The sequence below is a fragment of the Macrotis lagotis genome, chromosome 2, assembly GCF_037893015.1.
Source record: "Macrotis lagotis isolate mMagLag1 chromosome 2, bilby.v1.9.chrom.fasta, whole genome shotgun sequence".
In the NCBI taxonomy this organism is placed as follows: Eukaryota; Metazoa; Chordata; class Mammalia; order Peramelemorphia; family Peramelidae; genus Macrotis; species Macrotis lagotis.
The window spans coordinates 258,187,264-258,209,830 of record NC_133659.1 but is presented as its reverse complement, the minus strand read 5'-3'; the positions used below and the strand labels follow the sequence as shown (position 1 = coordinate 258,209,830).

General features: G+C 37.2%; 1 protein-coding gene across 4 annotated transcripts in view; it reads right to left on the bottom strand.

Annotated features, from left to right (window-relative positions):
* RACGAP1 (Rac GTPase activating protein 1) overlaps window positions 1–22,567 on the bottom strand; it is a 39,862-nt gene that overhangs the window by 13,777 nt on the left and 3,518 nt on the right. For 3 of the 4 annotated variants that reach the window (XM_074225948.1, XM_074225950.1, XM_074225947.1), the window contains exons 2-3: window positions 15,333–15,421; window positions 752–954 (exon numbers count right to left, since the gene is read on the bottom strand). In XM_074225948.1, the coding sequence (XP_074082049.1) occupies window positions 752–954; window positions 15,333–15,417 (288 nt within the window). In that variant the 5' untranslated portion in view covers window positions 15,418–15,421. The remainder of the gene's footprint in view (window positions 1–751; window positions 955–15,332; window positions 15,422–22,567) is intronic. The other variant, XM_074225949.1, reaches the window with a different exon arrangement.

The window sequence follows — 22,567 nt, the reverse complement described above, 5'->3', positions numbered from 1 at the left end:
CATCAAGCCTAGATTGTCTCCAGTTTGTGAGTGGTAAAACAAATTCCATTTAGAATAGTAGGGTTTCTGCTGCAAGACCTCTGGATTATCCTGCTGCAAGTAGTGTAATTTAAAATGAAGGACCTCAAATAGATTTGTGATAGCAAACATTTTAACAGCATCTTATAGGACAATTATTGGCTTCTTCTATAGGTTAATGCAGGCACAATCTACCTTTCTAAATAGTGGAGAAAAATGCATTTAAAATGGATGTAAGATGTAACATAGTGTAACCAGATAATTTGAACTTATCCAGGCATCTCAGGCACTGCATCAAGATGGATTAGTGTCTCTTACCAGAGACCTGACACTGCACCACTATATCAGGACCCATCCTAGTACAAAGTGCTAGTGCTCTGTCAGTCACACTGTTCAACTGGTTGAACACTTCTAACCCTCTGTTCTGGAGCAGAGAACAGTGATGCAGAAAGTCTAAAAGTACTAATAGTCCTCTTTTACAGTGACCAAGTAACTACAAAAAAAAAAAACCAACAAAAAAAAACCTAATCCTAGAAGGCATTTTTGATGTTTGGAGCATATAAAGAGAGAACCAACATTCTATACCAGGGCATGTAATTTGGAACTATCTTTTGCAGAAAGCTTGGAGACCTCCCATGTAAAAGTGATGTTTCTAGCCCGTCACAAAAAACACACTGAAAAGGATCCTGTCTTGGTTGCTAATTGGGGTTATAGGTCAAGAAACAATACACACCAACTTTTCACAGTCAGCTTCTGCTCTCTGCCTTCTTTTAATCTCCACATCTACTTGATTTCGTGCATGTTTCAGTTTCACATCTAGAGCATTACGTTCTGTCTCTGCTTTCATCAGAAGATCCTTGTATTGTCCCAATTCATGCTCTGTCCTTTGCCATTTCTTTCGAAAGTCTTCAAAATTCTTTGCCAACTGGATAAATTCTGAGGAAATGGGGAAAACATCAATAATTCAGAGAGAATAAACTCTAATAAACAAGTCAAATGATTAGATTTATTCTAAATGAATCATTAAAAGACCAGCTGAACACAACCTGGTTCCAACTACAGATTTTGGATTGATGCTTTCTGCTCCATACTTTCATATTTGAGGGCTTACATATTTCATAGGGAGAGGTTCCTGGTTTAATAGGCCACTTACTTTTGCTTTGGCCAGTGGCATCTGTTATAGAATAAGCTACTCATTAGTCACCTGGCTCCAGATGTGACACTAAAATTCCGGAACAGAATGCAATCAAAAGGAAACACCTTTGGGGCATCTGTCATATACCAGGACAGTTACAGCTATAAAACAAAAACAGACTCTTTTACAGTCACGCATTGCTGCACCAGGGAGACACTAAACAGCAAATTCAAAAGTAACTGCTGTAATATGCTTCAGTAAATATAGATTAATATTATATACATCCAGACCTGCAATTCCACTTATCTAGATAATTATACAAATATTGATTCAAAAGTAAAGAGTCAATTTGCTTTAACTGTTTAACACTGCCCTGAAGGGTATGTAAACGTTCAATGGCAAAGTTACTGAAGAAGATTCTACCTATTTTGGGCAAATCATGGGCCAAGACTCCAAATCATGGAGTCTATCTGAAAGCCTGCAAGAAGGAAGTGCCTCAATTTGGTTACAGTTAAGAATTATTCATCTATTCTTCACTTGAAATATCTGCCTGATATTAACTTCAAACCTACCTTTAAATACTTCTCCCTGATGAAAATCCAAGCATGCAATTTTGGCACTAGTCAACTTGCCAATGTGTAGTTTTATGACTGAAATTAAGCCAAATTCAGACTAAATTAGTAGGTTCCTCAGAAACCCTTTAATCTGAACTGAACTTCAAAAGCATGGAGCTTTATGTAGTAGGAAAAAAAAGTGAAGATATTGTGGCATATGAGTACAATAGATTATCACACTATAATATGTGGCAAAAAAAAAGAACAAGAGAAACTTGGGAAGACTTGCATGAGCTAATGAGCGTATAGCAAACAAAAAAAAAGAACAAAACAATGACAAACACATGAAGGAAAACAAGGCTAAAGGGAATCAACTCTTATCAATAGAGACACCAATCTTCTGAGGACTGAAGGTAAAACATTTCCCTTCTATCAGCAAAGAGAAGACTAATGGTATATAATGAAGCATACATTATCAGACACAGTCAATGTGTTTGTCTAGCTTAACTATATATTTCACTGTTATAAAGATTCTAGGAGAATAGTGCTGAGTAAATCACTAGGAAGTGACAAATATAAACTATAGAAGCATAAGGAAATTTTAATAGTTCCTTGCTTTAAATACATTTGAAAAACATTTGAAAATGTTTAAAAAAACATCAAGGAATTACCAGGTCAGCAAAGCTTGGGGATGGAGAGCTGACCTTGAAGTCAGAAAGGGTGGTCAGTGGATGACAAGTAGATGAATGCTGGGCCTGGAGTCAGAAGACCCGAGTTAAAATTCTGTGTCTCCAACATTTACTAGCTGTGTGATCCTGGTCAAGTCAATTAATCCTATTTGCCTTGGTATTTCCCCTGTAAAATGAGTTGGAGAGGAAAACAAAAACCACTCCAGTATCTTTGCCAAGAAAACCCCAAATGGAGTCATGAAGAGTGAGGTATGACAGAAACAAACAGCAACAACAAGCAATTTACCAAGTGTCAGGAACTATGCAACTTCTGGGGGTAAAAAAAATAGAATATCCTAGCCTTCAAGAAGCATGCATTCTAAAGACAAGGTGTAACCACTAATGAACTACAAGATCTTTACAATGTAAATGAAAGGTAATCTCAAAGAAAAGGGAGATAGGGTAAAGGAAGAGTACTGGTTCTCCCTACCTCTGCCACACACTCACTGGGTGACTCTCTAAGTCGAAGAACACACCAAACTTCATTCATAAATACAGAGTTCTCACACCAGAGGTGAACCAACGAAATCAAGAGCTTTAGTCCCTAACTCTATCCAAGCAAGAAAGGTAACGATTAATGAGAAAGTGTGCTATTGTCACTTTAGGTAGCAAATTCCAGACATTTGAATAGATTTAAAAACTGGTAATTTTCATGTTCTAATAAGTTTGGCTTTTTAAGAGTCGATAATTTAGATCTGGGAAATATTATTCACTACTGCAAATTATAATATCTGTTCAAGAACTGAGGTGAACATTTTTTCCCCTCTCTTTCCTGATGTGTCCACAGCATAGGCTCCATGAACTAAACTGGTGAAAGGGGAAGGTCTTCTTTCTCTTGCTTCCTTCTCTCTTTTACTGCTTGGCTCCAAGCTTCCTACTTCTATTTTGTCACTTATACTTTTCCATTTTACATGCCAGAGGTGATGCACATTGGACTGGGAGATCATGGTGACCTTGGAGTCAGAATCCTCTCCAGAGATGGAGGTAGCAGAAGGGGGAAGTAAGTAGGTGGACTTTTCTTCCTCTATACCTGGAGAATAAGATTGTATATTTGTGATTTTGGCATAAATATTACTTTGTAAAAGCTAAAAAGTATCATGGCACTTAAAATTCACTCTGCTTATGGCCAACCCAATGTTGAAATTTATCTACTAAGCTGGTCCTCTGACAAATAAATACGGTGCCATTGCTAGGCATGTATTCATTTGTCTTTCCAATTTAGAAGGTGCTATTAGAAATGGAATTCTAGGGGCAGTGATACAGATAGAGCACAATCCTAGAGTCAGAGGATCTGAGTTCAAATCTGAAATCAGGTACTTAATAATTACCTATCTGTGTTGCCTTGGGCAAGTCATTTAATAACCCTATTACCTTAACAAAGGGATTTGGGAAAAAAAAAGAAATGGAATTCTACTGGCATAACATTCAAAATCCTAGGATACTTGTATACCACAATGAGGACCTGGAAGAACATTTTAGTGTTAGAAATGTTTGTTTACTTTAAAGGAAAATTTTTTAAAACTGACTACAAGGCTCTTACAGCCATTCATTAAAAATAATTATTTGAATACTGATTTTTAAAATTTTATTTTAGTAGGGTTTTTTTGGGGGGGTAGGATGTTGAACCAAACCTATGGATTTCCATAGAACAAGGAATTCTTAGTGAAAAATTCTATACTTCCCCTGCAATTTAAGGTCTTAGAGCAAATGAATTATTAACAGGGAATCCACCAATTCCCAAAGAGTCAGTGGATAGATTTCAGGGAGTCTGGATAGTTGGTTGAGGGAGGGGAAAAAAAACATTTTCACTACCAAAGAGGTCCAAGAAAGTTTAAGATAATTCTCACTTAGAAAGTTATTGGGGGGGGGGGGGGGCGGAGCCAAGATGGCGACATGAGGGGATCCAGTCTTAAGAGCTCTCTGATAAAAACTCAAACTAAGGACTCTAAACTTTCGAGAGACAGAACCCACAAAGGGACCCAGTGAGGCAGTTTTCCTACTCAAGGTAACCTGGAAAAGAGCAGAAAGGCTCTGCTCCCCAGGGTCAGAGGGGTGGCCCGCCAGAGCAAAAGAACTTCAACCACAGAGGCAGCCCCAGGGCACTGGGAGCCACGGCTCACAGCAGAGGGGAAGTCTCCTGAGCTGCACCCCAGGGAGCACCGGGCACAAAGTGGGGGAACACCGAGGGACCTCTGCCAGAGTGAGCACGTGGAGCCCAGCCCTCAGGGCACACAGAGAGCAGCTTGGTCTTTTGGCAGCCTAGACCGGAAACAGAAGCAGGAGCCCCCAGGGCATGAGCTCACTGGGCTGAGGGAGGGGAGTGAAGAGAGACTGCAGAGCTCTGTCCTCTGCCCCTGGAACAGGACTCTGGGGCTCTGACCACATTCTGATCCTGATAGCAGTCTAGGCCCCCCCCCACCTCGGCCCCATGGTAGAGTGGGGCGCTTACGGTCATTCACAGACCAGGAGGGAGGACAGAGCCTCACACACTGAGACCCTTGTGGGAGAGTCCCAAAAGCCCAGGAAGCACCCCAAAAAACAGGCTTGGGCTGGGAAAATGAGCAAGCAAAGAAACAAGAGGAAGACCATTGAGAAATATTTTGCAAATGAGCCCAAGAAGGATCAAAATACTCGGTCTAAAGATGAGGAAGCACAAGCTCCTGCATCTAAAGACTCCAAGAAAAACAGAAATTGGGCTCAGGCTATGACAGAGCTCAAAAAAGACTTTGAAAATCAAATGAGGGAGTTGGAAGAAAAACTGGGAAAAGAAAGGAGAGAGATGCAGGAAAAACATGAAAATGAAGTCAGCAGCTTAGTCAAGGAAATACAAAAAAATGCTGAAGAAAATAGCATGCTAAAAACCAGCTTAGGTCAAATGAATAAAACAGTTCAAAAAATTATTGAGGAGAAGAATGCTTTAAAAAGCAAAATTGGCCAGATGGAAAAAGAGATAAGAAAACTCTCTGAGGAGAACAAATCCTATAGAATTCAGGGAGATTGAGGAATTTACCAGAAATCAGGAATCAATACTTCAAAACCAAAAAAAAAAAAAAAAATGAAAAATTGGAAGAAAATGTGAAATATCTCATTGAAAAAACAACTGATATGGAAAACAGACTTAGGAAAGATAATTTAAAAATTATTGGAATACCTGAAAGTCATGATCAGGAAAAGAGCCTTGACATCATTTTCAAAGAATTACTACAGGGAAATTGCCCTGATATTCTAGAAGCAGAGGGCAAAATAGAAATGGAGAGAATCCACCGATCCCCGCCCCCCCGAGAAAGAGATCCCAAAAAACCAACCCCAGGAATATTATAGCCAAGTTCCAGAACTACCAAGTCAAGGAGAAAATATTACAAGCAGCCAGAAGGACACAGTTCAAATATCGTGGAGCTGCAGTCAGGATCACACAGGACATAGCACCAACTACACTGGAAGCTCGTAGGGCTTGGAATACAATATACCAGAAGGCAAAAGAGCTTAGAATGCAGCCAAGAATGAACTACCCAGCAAGGCTGAATGTCCTCTTCCAGGGAAAAAGATGGACTTTCAATGAACCAGGGGAATTTCAAAGGTTCCTTTTGGAATGGCCAGAGCTGAACAGAAGGTTTGAGCTTCAGATACAGGACTCAGGTGAAGCATGGAGATTGGAGGAGAGGGGGGAAATATGAGGGACTTAATGAGGATGAACTGCATGTATAGAAAAATGATACTGATAATATTCATATGAACCATCTCAGTTAATAGAGCAGGTAGAGGGAGCTTTTATAGTTGAAGCACAGGAGAAAGCTGAATTTGAAGATAAAATAGGGTGTAAAAATGGAGTCAATAGAAAAAAGAGAAATGTAATGGGATAAAGAAAAAGGACAGGGGGAATCGGCCAAGATATTTCCCAAAATAATTTTTTTTTATTACAATGAGCTATTGCAATGATATGGAAGGGGGGAGGCAAGGGGGAATGAGGGAACCTTTGCTCTCATCAGAGATGGCTAGGAGAGGAAACAGCATATATACTCAATGGGGTATAGACATCTGGAGTAAGAAGGAGGGGGGAGCAGGGGGAATGGGTGGGGATGTGAATAAAGGAGGAGAGGATGGACCATGGGGGGACAGTAGTCAGATATAACCCATTTTCTTTTTTACTTCTTGCAAGGGGCTGGGATTGGAAGGCCTGCCCAGGACCACAGGGCCAGGTGGATTCTGCACCTAAGGGGTGGTATGGGGGCTCAGGGCTTCTTGGCCCCAGGACCAGGGATCTGTCTGCTGTGCCACTCAGTGACCCTACAGCAGAGTCAGAGTGAAAGGAGAGAGAAAATAGAGTACATGGTAGTAGAGAAATAAGAAAGGAGGGAGTTGCGATCAGCAATGGCAACGGTGGAAAAATATGGAAGTAACTTTTGTGATGGACTTATAAAGAATGTGATCCACCCATGACAGAGTTGTTGGTGTTGGAATAAAGACTGAAGCACATTTTTTGTTATTATTTGGGGGAGGGTGCAGGGCAAGTGGGGCTGGGTGGCCTGCCTGGGGCCACATAGCAGGGTGATCTTTGGGTGTCTGGGGCCAGATTCAGACCCAGGTGCTCCTGGCTCAAGGGCCAGTGCTCTGTCTGCCACCCAGCCACCCCTACTATTATTACTATTTTATTTTATTTTGGGCCTTTTTTTCCCTTCTTTTTGGTTTTTGCAGGGCAGTGGGGATCGGGTGGCTTGCATGTCACATGGCTGGGTGATTATTGGGTTTACAAGGCTGGATGTGGACTCGGGTGCTCGTGGCTCCAGGGCTGGTGCTTCGTCCATTGCAACACCTGGCCATACCTACAATTATTACTATTATTTTTTTTAATTTTAATTTTTTTCTCTCCCCTTTACTTTTTTCACCCAAGCAAGTCTATCTACATTCATGGGGGGAGGGGTATTTTGTTTACTTGTAAACAAGAATATTTTATTAATGTAAAAAAAACATTTGTACAAAATGAGAATAAAAAAATAAATTAAAAAATAAAAGAATAATGGCATGAGGGGGCAGCTAAGTGGCACAGTGGACAGAGCACTGGCCCTAGAATAAGGAGGACCTGAGTTCAAATGCAGCCTCAGATCCTTAATAATTGCCTAGCTGAGTGACCTTGGGCAAGTCACTTAACCCCACTGCCTTAAATAAATAATTTTAAAAAAAAGTTATTTGGGGGGCAGCTAGGTGGTGAAGTGGATAGAGCACAGGCCCTGGAGTCAGGAATACCTGAGTCCAAATCCAGCCTCAGATGCTTAATAATTACCTAGTAGTATGGCCTTGGGCAAGCCACTTAACCCCACTGCCTTGCAAAAAACCCCAAACAAACAACTAAAAAAAAGTTATTTGGGCACACCAACAAGGATTAGTAACTTGCCCAATCAAAGTTTTCAGAAATGAAATTTGAACCTATATCTTCCTAATTACAAAGTCAGTTCTTTATCAATTGTATTATTACAGCTGCTTGTCTTAAAGTTATAAATATTCTAAGGAAAAATTAAACCAAACTACTTGAATTAAAAAAACATGACATTTTCAGGTAAGATCACATGAAAAGTCAGAGAAGTCCATCTGTCTTACATAAAGGGACACAGAAAGATGAATGAAAAAGGAACTGGGGGGAAAGGGAGAGGGCAGAAATTCCTTCATTCAATCCAAAACTCAAAAGATGTCTAAAGCAAATGCATGTAAATAAAAGGTACCTTACCAGGACAATCAGGGAGAATGCAAGCAAACAAGTTCTCATTGGCAAGACAACAGTTAGGGAAGCTAACTCCAAAGAGATCTGAAACCAGTCTGTGCTCTTGAGATGGAATAAAGCAAACCAATAACAGCTTTAAAGAATTGGTCAGACTTGATGCCAGATCTTGGCTCTGGCCTGTTAGAACAAAAACCAGGAATAGAAATCTGCACAAGGAGAGATGGCCTGGCTTGCACCCTTCAGTGAACTTGGAGACCCAGAAGGAGAGAAGGCCAATTCAGATCATGTGGTGGAGCAATGGGAGACCTGAACAAGGAGATATAAGACCAGTAAAAAATCCCAAACATATAAAAAGCAGAGAACAAAGACAACAAATAACTAAGACTCATATAAAAAGAAAGATAGAGTAGTCAGGGTCATACTCCGCAGTGAACCTGCAGACTGAGAGAAACTAGCAATTGAGGCAGTGTGGAGTTCAGAAAAAACTATCCAGGTATAGAGGGCACAGGAACAAACAGCCTATATCAAAGAAGTCTGGCTTGAACACAAAACTGCAAATCAAATACTGACACTGAAAACAAGAGAAGCTGTCAACTACAATGAAAAAACACCAAAAGTTAAGAGCAGATTAAGAGGTAAATCCAGAAAAACGCAAACACACAATTCAATAAACATTTGTTAAACTCCTAGTATGTGTTAGGTACTGTGGGCTGAGGATACAAGAAGGGGCAAAAGATGGTCCCTAGGTACAGTTATGTGGTGCAGTGGATATATCACCAACCCTGGAGTCAGGAGTAGGAGAGTTCAAATCCAGCCTCAGACACTTAATTGCCCAGCTGTGTGACCTCAGGCAAGTTACTTGACCCCACTGCCTTAAATAAATAAAAAAAAAGATGGCCCCTGCCCTCAAGGAGCTTACAGACAACATGCAAATAAATGTACACCAAGTGAGCTACATATAGGAAACACAGGAAATAATTAGAAGAAAAACATTAGAATTATGAATCAAGAAGGTGGAATTTTAGTTGGGACTCACTAGGGTGTAAGCAGTCAGAGTAGAGGAAGAGGGAGAGGAAAGTACCTGTCTGTGAGTAAGGGGTAAAAAAAGACTGAAAAGGCAGAAAGGGGCTGGGTTGTGAATGTGAAAAAGAACATTTTGCATTTGCCCCTGGAGCTTAACAAGTAGGGATGTGACAAGATTAGACCTTCATTTCAGAAAAATAACCTAAGTGGTTGAATGGAGTATGGAATGGAATGAAGAGAAGTTTGAATAATTTCAATAATCCAGATGTGTGAAGGTGAGGGTGAGGACCTGCATTCAGAGGCAGTGTCAAAAGAGAGAAAGAGGGTGTATTTGAGAGATACTGAAACAGTAAAATCAACAGGTACTAGGCAACAGTTTGAATATGAGGAATGAGAGACAGAGCTTTGGAGGAAAAAGAAAAATCATAACTCAAAAACAAGATTTGTAGGAAGATAAAGAAAAGCAAGAAATGAGATGAGTTTGAGAATGAAAAATTTAAAGGAGAATAACTAAAGATGGAAAATCCCTAAAAAACAGAATGGAACAATCAATCAATAAGGCAACAAGAAATATCAGAACAAAGTAAAAACAACTGAGAGGAAAATATAAAAGAAAATGTAAGGTATCTTTTTACTAGAGAAGGAAACTGACCTATAAAATAGATCAAAGGGAGAGAAAAAATGATCAGCAGACTCTAAAAAAATGACCAAACAAATGTGAGCACATTTCAACAAGTCAAACAAATAAAACTTCTAAGCTCTATTAGAATCAAAGAACAAAATGAAAAAATATTCTAGTAAGCTCCCAAAAGAAATTGCAAAAGGAAAATTCCTGGAAATGTCATAGCCAAAATCCAAAGCTTTCAATGGAAAGAAAAAGTTCAAGTACCTGGAACTTAATCCTAAAAAAAGAGTAAATCTGCTTACAACCAAAAACAAATTCTCTACACCACTGTATATAATTCTACAATGGGAAAAAAAAAGGACTTCTAAGCTGTGCATTGTTAAGTAGTACGTAGTCTCTGCTGTGTTACAAACTGGGGTTCATAGCCTGCTTGAGTTAACTAGGTCTAAGCTCTAGTAAAGCTAAAGCCAATCAAGTATCCACACTAAATTCCTCATCAATAACAGTAAACCTCAGAGAAAAATAAACATACAATTAAAAGAAAAAGTAAATACTCTCACTTTCGGCAACTGGTGACACACTGCCTCAAGTACTGGGTCTATCTTGCTTTCTTAACCACATAATCTTCCTGAGGACAGAAACACATCCCACGTTATTTTTTTGTCCCTTCTACAGTACCTTGTATAGACTTGGTAAGAGCCTAATACATGCATAATGAACTAATAAACTCCTTTGTAAATACTCTAAGGGAATGCTAAATTCATCAATTCTTAATCTCTATGGTTCCTTCCAAATCTATCTAGTTTTAATGCCCTCACTTTAGAGAAATTGAAATCTAATATAAAGCGACTTTCCAAAGATTGCAGTTAATAAGTAGTAGGGATTTAAATAAATGAACATTCAAAGAAAGGGCACCTCTGTCTCTGAGGTACCACCCACTTCACACCTCTCAGACTGGTCAATATGACCAGAAAGGACAATGATCAATGTTGTGGGAAATCCACTTGTTGGTGGAGCTGATACAACCTTTCTGGAAAGTAATTTGGAATTATGCCCAAAGGGCAATAAAAATGTGCATACCCTTTGATCCAGCAATACCATTGCTAGGTCTGTAGCCTGAAGAGATCATGAAAAAGGATAAAAATATCACTTGTACAAAAATATTCATAGCAGCCCTGTTTGTGGTGGCAAAGAATTGGAAACTGAGTGAACATCCATCAATTGGGGAATGGCTTAAACTGTGGTATATGTATGTTATGGAACACTATTGTTCTATTAGAAACTAGGAGGGATGGGAATTCAGGGAAGGAAGCCTGGAAAGATTTGCATGAACTGATGCTTAGCAAGATGAGCAGAACCAGAAGAACATTGTACACCCTAACAGGAACATGGGGGTGACGATCAACTTTCACAAAGTTGTTCATTCCCTCAGTGTAACAATCAGGCACAATTTTGGGGTATCAGCGATAGAAAATACCATCTGTATCAAGAGAAAGAATTGTGGAGTTTGAAGACCAAAGACCTTTAATGTGAAAAAAATATATCTTATTATGTAATGTAGCTATCTCTTATACTTCATTTTTCTTCCTTGAGGATATGACTTCTCTCATCACATTCAACTTATACGTTATTCAACATATACAATGGAAACAATGTAGTCCGCCTTCTCTATGGGGGGTGGGGAGAGGGACCCGAGATTAGGGGAAAAATTGTAAAATTCAAAATAAATAAATCTCCTTATTAAAAAAAGATGCCTCTGAGGATAAGCTACTTTGCATTTATTTTCAAAATGTTTTAAAAACTAGAACCTTAGAAAAGCAAATAAAAGCCCTTTTGCATGATATTACAGAATGGGAAACAAACAGAAAAGATGGAAAATACTCTTAAGTACCAATATCATATAGGTCACTGTTCACTCATATCTCCCTCCCCCCTTTTATTTTGTCTAAATTACCCCCCATGTTCCTTCCCTTCCCAGAGCTATACCATACAAAAAAAAGAATATTTTTAAAAAAAGAAAAAGGAGGAAAAAAAATCAGCAAAAATAATAAATACTTGAAAAAAACCTTAATACACACACACACACACACACACACACACACACACACACACACTGTATTGTATCTGTGGGCCTCTCACTTCTGGCAAAGGAATCATCATATTTGTTGTTTCTTACAGAACAGCAATTCAGTTGCATTTCAAACCATTCTCTAATCAATGGGCAAATACTTTATTTCCAGTGTTTGTTCCCCAAAAAAGTGCTGATTATATAAACATTCTGGTGAATGTATGTAGTGCTTTTCTCTTTATTAATGCTCTCCTCACCAAGTCAATGGTATGTACCTTGGAAATCTCTCACATTCATTCGTTTCCAAACTCCTACCACCATCATCTTAGTTCATTTAGGGCCTCCTGACCTCTTAAGTTTATTAACAATAGCTCACAACTGGCCTACTTGATTTTCTCCCTCCTACAATCCATCCAAAACACCACTGGCAGAATTATAGATGGGTTCAGTTTATTCTCCTGCTCAAAAACTTTCAAATGCTTTCCAGTGACTAAACTAATCTCACTGTTCTTATAGTCCCCAAAGTTTTTGAGAGAAGTGGCACAAGAGGGAAATGACAAGGTTCCAGTATGCAGTGAAATGACCTAGCAGCCCAGAGGATGACCTTATGGCCCACAACCAAAGGCTATGCCAGGAAGGTATACTACCATTAGGGTTTGGACATACATGGATATTTGCATTTTTATATCTTTGTCTTTTTTCTCTTGAGTAAAATTCCCACCTTCTCAAGGACATATGACAATTGAGAAAAAGGAAAAGTGAGTTAATAAGCTAGACCAGCATCATATGCCTCAAACCATAATCAGGTCAAAATGGATATGCAACTGGAGTATTAAAGTCATACCTTAGGAAAGTCAACTAGATCAAATCAAGGAAAAATTTTTTTTAACAAAACAAAAGATAAAACATCATTTGAAGTACATAAAAATAAAAAGCTTTGGTTTAAACAAATCAACCAGAATAAATGAATTAATTGGGAGAAAAAAATCTTTGTATCAAATATCTATGATATGGGGTAATTCAAATATATATATATATATATATATATATATATATATATATATATATATATATATATATATATATACACACTAAGATAAGAACCATTCTCTTAACATATTAAGTGATCGCAGTTAGGGGGCACAGTGGATAGAGCACCAGTCCTGGAGTCAGGACTCACACTTAATAACTAGCTGTGTGACCCTGGGCAAGTCACTTAACCCCACTGCCTTGTAAAAAAACAAAAAAAGAAAAAGAAAAAGAAAAATAGCAAACATATAAGTGATCAAAGGCTAGGTTCTCAAAAGAAGAAATGGAAACACTTAGAAGTTCCAACACTAATAATAATACAAAACCCACAAGACAGCCTGGATGTAGAACCTGCCTTGACACATATTGGCTGTAGGATTCTGAGCATGTCAAATAATCACTCAGTGTTTATTTTTTTAAAGGGTATGATGAAGCTTTTATGTACCAGTTACATAGTTTTATAACAATATTAAAATTATTTTTACTTTTTTAACACAAATTTTAGAAGCAGAAGATGAAGTCCACTTAATTGTCCAGCTGTTTCTGTGATTCTATTTGTACTGATTCTCTTGCCCTGGGTTATAGAGAACAATCCCTTCTTTGTTTCTCATTTGTATACTTCTCCATGTTCTTTGGTTTTCTTATTATCTTTAAGGCTTGTTTCTTTGTTTCTTTCTGATCATACAAGTTCTTGATGACTTTTAGATCACTTTTCAAATATTTATTTAAGAAATGCACTATAATGTGCTTATATTCATCTTGTTTCTTTTCATTAAAATCTAGGTAATTTGTGACTTTAGTTCTTCTGAGGTCTTGGCATCACATGATTCATGATCATATACACTCACCAGGAAAATGGAAGTTGCAGAGAAGGTGTCATCCTGCATTAATAGAGGGAGTTTCTTACCTAGAATTCTTTCACGTTAATGAAATTAAAGGTCCAGATCACTGCCTATGCCTATGAAATTTCACTTCATACCCAGCAAACTGGCAAAGATGATGAAAAGATGGGAATAAGTAAACACTGGAAAGGTTATAGAAAGATAAGCATCATTAGTGGGGTTGTGAAGGAGTCCATCAATCTGAACAGTAATTAAAATGTCCTTCTAACTCAGAAATCATACAAGTTTACTCCAAGAGGTCAAATGCAAAAAGAAAACACCCACAAAGAACAAAACATTTATAGTAGCATGTTTTATGATGGGAAAAAACTAGAAAGAAACAAAGTTTGACAAGTTATGTCACATAAAATGATGGAAAAAGTGTTAAAAGGAACAAGGAATATGAAAAAATCAGGGAAATATAGGAAAAACTTACATAAACTGATAAAATAAGCAGAACTTAAAAATAATAAACAAAATAATGACTATGTAAATGAAAACAGGAAAGGGAAAAAAACCATAAATGATCAAGCTCAATTCAGATGAAGAGAACAGAAAATGCACCTCCCCTTTCCTTTGTAGATTTGAGGGAAGACTAAAGGTATGAAACACTGCATATATGTCAGATTTTGTAGTTTAACTGTTTCTCTCCCTCTTCTTTTTTATCACTTGTAAAAAGGGATGGCTTGATGGCTAAGAAAAGGAAGATGTCTATTAGAAAATGAATACAATGTCTTTAAAAATTGAAATATTCCATTTGTCTTTGATGAACTAAGGGAAAAAGAGATTTGTCTTTGCTTAGAACACAAAAGATGGATAAAGAGCGTACCTCCAGGCCAGATATTATTTTCAAAAGTCTAGGAAAAAGTCAAGAGATGAAATATTTAAAAAGTAAAAAGCTGAGTTCACTGCCTTTATTTACTTTTATATTGAACAAAACTACAAGGAAAAGCAAAACAGAAAAAAATAATGAAATGTATATGGCTTATTTAGGGCAAATAGACCTTTATTCCTTTCTTACTAATCTATGTCCTGTCACCTTTTCTCTTAGGTACCTTGTCTTCCTTTCATGTCTCCCAGATGATACTGGGACAGCCCCTCTATCCAAATTGAAACGAAGGAAACAAGTATTCCTTTTTTTTTTTTTAAAAAAAAGGGGGGGCAGAAAAATTCTATCACATTATCTTCTAGAGTAGAAGCATTGAATGGATAAGTTCAAGATGAAATACTAAAGACAAGCTATTCTAAACTTTAAGCAGGTGGTACCCCTCCTAGAAATTTTGTGAATACAAGACTAGCAACTTAAAACAATTTCTTAGCAGAATTGAACTCTCCTAAGAAAACCCATTTGAAAGCAAGGGTTACAAAAAATGCTAAGCTCAGAATAAGCACAAATTAAACTTTAAACATGGAGGAAGAGGGGAAAAAATCTAGGTCTTTTTGGCTATTCTATTAAAAACTGTTCTAAGACTAGAACACACTTTAGTTCTGTCACAAAAAAAAACCAATTCTAAAAATCTGTTTTCCTCTTTACACAGACCAGCTCAGAATGACTTACCGAGTTCATTTCCTTCATTGAGAATCTCCGCCAGGCGTACAATCTGCTCAAACGAATTCCGCAGATTCAGCACCACAGTCTCCATCTTTCTGCCAAGAAATAAAAAAATGTTAGAAGCCTTGCCTCATTCTCAGACGTGAAATTCAATGTGTCTCAAATATCTAGATATGCCTAATGAAGATACTACAAGAATTCCAGGAACACAAGTGGCACTTTATGTGATCTTTAATAAATAAGAACAAAACTAAGAGGGACTACTGACAATAAAGATGGCAAATGTGTCAAAAATCAGAGAAATCCAGTTCTCCCTATATAAACTATATCAAAGAGCTAAAAAGGATGCTAGATTGAGTGATCATCAATTAACTACAAAAAGAAACATTAAAAAGCACCTTCATCCCACCTAAGACTGAAAAAAAGGGTCAGCCACAAATCTGCTTTCAGGTATTCAGACAAGCATAAATAAATAGGCTAGTCCTCTAACCAAAAGACCTTGCCAGGTAAACTGCAAAGCTGTGTGGGGCAGAGTGAAGAGAAAGTTCAGAAACTAGTAGTCCTCTGACAGAAAATGCTCCAAGAAAGGTCCTGAAACTATAGGTTCTACTCCAGAAAAATGGGAGGGCCAAAAGATGCCAGTACAAATCACCTGGAAATTGATCATCCCATTTGAGAGAGGGTTGGAGTGAGGATGCTATGCGGAATCTGGCCCCTAACCAGGCCCCGAATCAGAAACAAAAGTTAGAGAAATAAGTTAAACATACTAAAGAAATACTATGGGTCAAAAGTAAGCTAGCATTTATTTTATGTGCTACAATAAGTAAGTGACTGACTTGCACTCTTGCAGATAGTGGGCTCTGTGCTGGATCTTGAAGACAGCTAGGCAAACCGAGAGGCAGAGGTGAAAGGGAAAAGTGTTGAGGTAAGGGGGATGGGCAGCAGTTGGTATAAAAGCACTCATTCACTTCATATATGCAATACATTCAGTATTACCAAAATAACTTCTCCTTATTACTTCCCATTCCCTCTGCACAGCCCCAACCCTAAAGGCCTTCATCATCTCTTATCTAGATTGTTGCAACAGTCTTTCAAATGCTCTCCATCATGTTTCTTCCCCACTTTACTCTATCTACCACTCAAATGCCAAAGCAATTTTCTTAAAGAGTAGGTCTAGTGTCACTCCCTCCCCTACTCAATAAACTCCAGCTGCATCCTATCACCTCCAGGATCAAATAGAAAGCATTTAAAGCTCTTCATAACTTGACTCCTTCCTACCCTTCCATTCTGCTTAATACTCTGTTCCCATCACTCATTCTACAATCAAGCTACACTGGCCTGCTACTTGCTGTTCCTTGAATATAACACTCAACTGCCTCTGCACTGTCTGAACTCCATGCATGGAATGTTTTCTCTGGCTTCCTATAAGGCTTAGTTCATAGCCATCTATTACAGGAGGCCTCTTCCTTGTCTGCTCATATATTAGTAACTTCCCGTATGAGATTATTTTACATTTGTTCTATATATATTTTATATGCACAGTCATTTTTGGTTTTTTATCCCCCATTTCAATGTGAGATCCTTGAGGTCAACAATTATTCTAGCCTTTGTCTCCCCAGCACTTTAGTATATTGTCTGACATTTGTAAGCAATTAATAAATGTTTATTGTCTGAATGACATTTATCACAAAGGAGGTCAAAAAAAGAGGGAAGTGTATGAGTAAAAATATTCGAAGTAACACTTTCTATTACAATAAAAAGTCAGAAATATTGATTATTTATTACTTGGGTAATAGTTGGGACAAATCTTAGCTAAACATGTCATTCTCAAAACTTCACTATTACCAAGAAGTTGCTGTAACTATTGTAACAGTGGTCTGGTTGGTCTATCCTCTCCAATGAGCTGTTAAATTGATCTTCCAGAAGTGTAGGTCTGGTCATGTCACCCTTCTATTAGAAAAATTCCAGGAGTTCCTTATTGGCTCCAGAATCAACTATGAAATCTTCTACTTGGCTTTTAAAGTTCACCCTGATCTTTTATACTTTTTCAGGCTTCTTAGTCCCCCTCCACACAGTTTTCTCTCTGCTACCTTTCCCTCCCCCTGGCCCTAATACAGCAAGTAATCAGATATAGGTTATAAATGCACAATCATGTTTCCAAATTATATGGAATAAATGCACACACATACTTCCATATTAATTATGCTGTGAAAGGAGAATCATAGCAAAAGGGGAAACCATGAGAAAAAAATTAAACAAATTTTAAAAGAGAATATAGTAGACTTTGATCTACAATCAGATTCCATAATTCATTCTCTGAAGTCTTTTAAGAGCTGTCTTTAATCACTGCACTGCTAAGAACTAAATCTAGCACCGTTGATCATTACACAGTGTTGCTGTTACTATATACAATGTTCTCCTGGTTCTGCTCACTTCACTTGGCAACAGTTCACGTAAACCTTTCCAGGTTTTTTGGAAATCCACCTGCTCATCATTTCTTATAGAACAAAAATATTCTATTACATTCACACACCACAGCTAATTTATTCATTCCCAATTGAGTCTTTTCCTCTTTTTTTATGAACTTTTTGGGATACAGACCAAATAGTGGTATTGCTGGATCAAAGGATACAGTTTTATAACCTTTAGGGTATAATTCCAAATTGCTCCAGTTCACAACTCCACCAACAGTACATTAGTGTCCTAGTTTCCCAACATTCCCTCCAATATTTATCATTTCCCTTTTCTGCTATACAGGCTAATCTGAGGGTGTGAGATGATTTCTTAAGAGTTGTTTTAATTTGCATTTATCCAATTAATCTTCTCCATATGTTCTACAACTCAGTGACACTAGTCTCCTAGCTATTCCTTCCACAAAACACTCCATTTCCTATCACTAGTTATTCCTCATGTCTAAATTTCTCTCATTCCTCATCTCCACTTCCCTCTAGTCTCAGTTAAAATCCAACCTACTTCGATTGGTCCTTCCTTTTCTCCATTAATGCTTTGACTGCCCTCTGAGATTATCTCTAATTATATATATATATATAATCTTGTTTATACTTGGTTGTTAACAAACTATGAACTTCTTACAAGCAGGCACTTTGTCTTCCTCATTTGCACATTCTTAGCACATGGATGATTTAAAAATGTTTATTGAGTTATTGAGTGGGCTTATAAAAATGTAATTGAATATCTTTGTGAAGTAACAAATGATAAAAAAGATAAATTCAAAGAAAGCTGGAAAGATTTTCATGAACTGATACATAGTAAGATGAACAAAACCATGAGAATTGCTTATATAAGGACTTAAATATTCTAAAGAAAAACAATGAAAGAATTGACAACTTGATCAACTCAATAATCAACCACACATAACAAAAAAAACTGATTAAGTTTGCATTCCATCATTGTGTACTTAACTTTAATTTATTTGTTACAAGGAAAAGCTGAGGGTTAATGTGGAGATCTCAGAGGGGCTGTTGTTCAGTGATGTAAAACAAAAAAAAGTGCCAATGAAACATTTTAAAAATACACAAAACACAAATTTCAGAGGGATACAAACAAGAAAGTTTTGAAACTGAATTTCATTATGTTTTCAAAACTGATTTAAAAATTATCAGAAAGTCTTTTGATAAGACTTTCCTCCATATCAGCCACCTAAAATTCAAAACAGATACCACATCTAAATGATTATTAGGCAGATACAAAATGTGGGTTTTTAAATCAGGTCTAATATTTTTTACTATTTTATCTTTCTAGACTTTTGGATATCTTTTAACATTCTCTAAAAAGCTTACATTTCTTTTTAGTTAGTGCCCCTGTAGTAACCAGCTTTTTAAAATGCAGGACATGGTCAGCATATTTTCTACCAAGACTGCCAATGACGTCACAGGAGTGATTAAGTGGGAAATCGCCAGCTCAGCAGTGCAAGAATTATTTCTGTAATGCAGGTCTCTCTGCTGGACTGCGTTTGGGGACTATGGTTAATAAATTTATACTAAGTATAGGGAAAGGATTATGTTGTACCACATCCTGGCATCAGAGAGACAATACACCACCTTCACAGTGAGAAGGGCAAAGGAAAAATCATTTGCTACTGTGTTCTATATAAAGAATCTCAGAGGCCTCCTATTTCCCTCAAAGACCTGCTGATACTACATTAAAACATTGTTCTTATAAGTAGTTCTGCTTCAAAGAAGTCTTTGCCAAGGAGAATTGCACTTTTGAAAAAAAATCTTCATTTAACAGTCAAACAACCAAAGATTTCAACTGACCGATGGAAATTGTCAAACAGCAGAAATAATAAACTGAAGTCCCATTTTCAAAAAATGTACTTACAAGGAACATAAAATATAAAATATATAGTCACTCTTATAGACTTTCCTAAAGTAATGAAAGTTTAGCTTGGAAGGGACAGGGCAAAAAAAAAAAAAAGACTACCAATGAGAATAGGGAACTCCACCATGGTCCAGTAAATCCAATAAAATTATTCACTTGTACTTGCATAATGATTATTCTAGTACTAAAGAAATATCTAATTTATATGTATACTTAGTAATCTATGTAATTCAGGGTCAGCAACTGAGATTTTTCCAAATGGAAAACTACACATTCCATGTTGCATATTCACAGCAAGCTGCTAAGCAACCAAGCCAACAGATTATAAAGATATTCGTTGTAAAGAACAAAACTAAGAGCAGAATCAATAGCATTTCAGGAGGTAGTTTTGTTAAATCAACAAGCAATCCTACAATCCCCAATATGACAAGACAGAGCAAAATAATAATTTAAAATATAGCATAAGCATAGGCATAAGGCTCAGAAGCAAATTAAAATTACAAGATTTCTTTTGGGTCCCAGTAGAAATGGAAGTCATTGCTTAGAAGCTTTGATGTGAGATATCAAAGTCTATCATCTTGAGTACTTAAGGACCAAGGCAGTGAAACCCAATTTGGAAAAAAAAAAATCCAAGAAATTTAATATGAAAGACAAGGGTACTGATTTAGTATATCATTTTTACTGGGAGAAGCAATTTCCCAATTGGTTTAATCAAATACCAAATACTTCTTAGAATGAATTTCTTAATTGACAATAAAATTTCTTGATTCTTCATCATTTTAAAAAAGCCCCCTTAGCTAAAGGAAGACAGGCACACTAATATACTGTTGGCAGAGCCGTGATCATTCTAGAATAATGCAATTTGAAATGATGCTAAAAACTCCTTATTTTTTGACCCAGAGATTCTCCTTCCTAGGCATATATATTCCAAGAAGGTCAAAAAACAAAAGGTCTAATATATACCTATATCAAAATATTCACTTCAGCACTTTTTGAGGAAGCAAAGCATTAGAAACAAAGATACTTGTCTACTGATTGTGAAAATGATTAATCAAGTAATGGTACATGAACAGAATCAGGAAAAACATAGAGAATGACTACAAAATATAAATGGAATAAACAAAAAGATACTGAATACTGTGTAATCATACTAAGTTTGACCCTGGAGATGTTGGAAAAAAAAATTATACCTCCCTTCACAACAAAGATGTGGAACTATGGTTCCCCCAATTGGGCCATCCCCTGCCAGAGGGTGGGGGACTATTCCACACTATGGAAATGGAATAGTGCCTATATTATATTATCATCTGTCAGGTCAGTAAACATTTAAGTGCCTAATGGGCCAGAAATCTTGGTTTTGATGAACTACATCTCCCCCCACCCCCAGGGTTAAGTGACTTGCCCAAGGTCACAACAACTAGGTAATTATTAAGTGACCGGCGGAATCTGAACTTAGATCCTGAGTTCCAAAGAATGGTTCCCTAGGTAGGTGAGGAGTACCTCAAAAGGCATCAATAAAAATGAAATTTAAAATGCCTTTTTCTATTTCTTTGTTCCTTCTGCCTTTCATTTTTTTTTTTTAGGTTTTTGCAAGGCAAATGGGGTTAAGTGGCTTACCCAAAGCCACACAGCTAGGTAATTATTAAGTGTCTGAGGCCAGATTTGAACCCAGGTACTCCTGACTCCAGGGCAGTGCTTTATCCATTGTGCCACCTAGCCACCCCCTCCACATTTTTCTTGATGTATATTCCTTTCTCCAGGGCATTTTCTTATCCATAAAATGAGAGAGATCAAACTACTACTCAGTCAAAACTGTCTCTATTTCTCCTATTATCATGTCCATAAAACTTTTTTTCATAGAGAAAAAGATGGAACCCTCAGCTTTGTTAAGCTACAATATTCAAATCATTTTTTAGAAGTAGAGAGTACAAGGTTATAAACATATAGAAAGTGAATTATTGTTCTTTCTTCCTGTTCATACTTCCCTACATCAGATGTTCTCAAAAGTTCAATACATAAGCCTCTGGTTTGAACAGTGGTTGTTAGTGGTCAAGAACTGAGTTCAAAACCCTATCTCAAATCCTCTGGGAAAATCATGTAATCTAAGCTCAGTTTCCTAAACTAAAGCATCTAAATGCTTTCTACCTCACAGTGTTGAGAAAGACAAATGAGAACTTGCAAAGTACTCTCTAAACTTCTGTAGATGTGAGCTATAATTATTCTCTACTACCTCTACCCCCTTAAGAAACTCATTCACTCATGTTCAGCTGTCACTACTTTGCAAATAATTTCAAAATCTTCATTCTCAAGTTTCAATTCCTAAAGGTGAGCTCACCAAGTGTTTTCATTTGAAGCTCAGTTGTCATCTCCAAGTCAATCTTAGTCTAATTAGAAGTATTCCTTTCCTTCCTTGCTCCAAAAAGGCACTATTTCTTCACTACTCTATTTCTAAGCAGTCCCCTGAACTGACTTCTTCATTTCTAGTCAAAATCATAAAATCAGATGGAAGTCAGAGGAAATCTAAGCTTTATCTTAGTGCAGTAGATAGAGGGACTTAAGACTCAGTTGTGTGACCTGAGGCAAATCACTTAACCTTCCTAAGCTTCAGTTACTTATGTGTAAGAATGAACACTAATAGCACATAGCTCATAAGATTGTTGGAAAGATCAATGAAATAATGTGTATAAAGAATGCATTATATAAATGCTAGCTCTTAGATCAATTAAGTCACAATTATTCTAGACTCAAAACTGAGTATTTATTTTTGATTTCTCCAAGTCTTGTGTATTTTTTCCAAATGTCTCCTTCTGCCTCTTCGAATCTATCCTGTACACATCTCAGATTGATTTTCCTAAAATATTAGTCATCTGGAGGCAGCTAGGTGGCGCAGTGGATAAAGT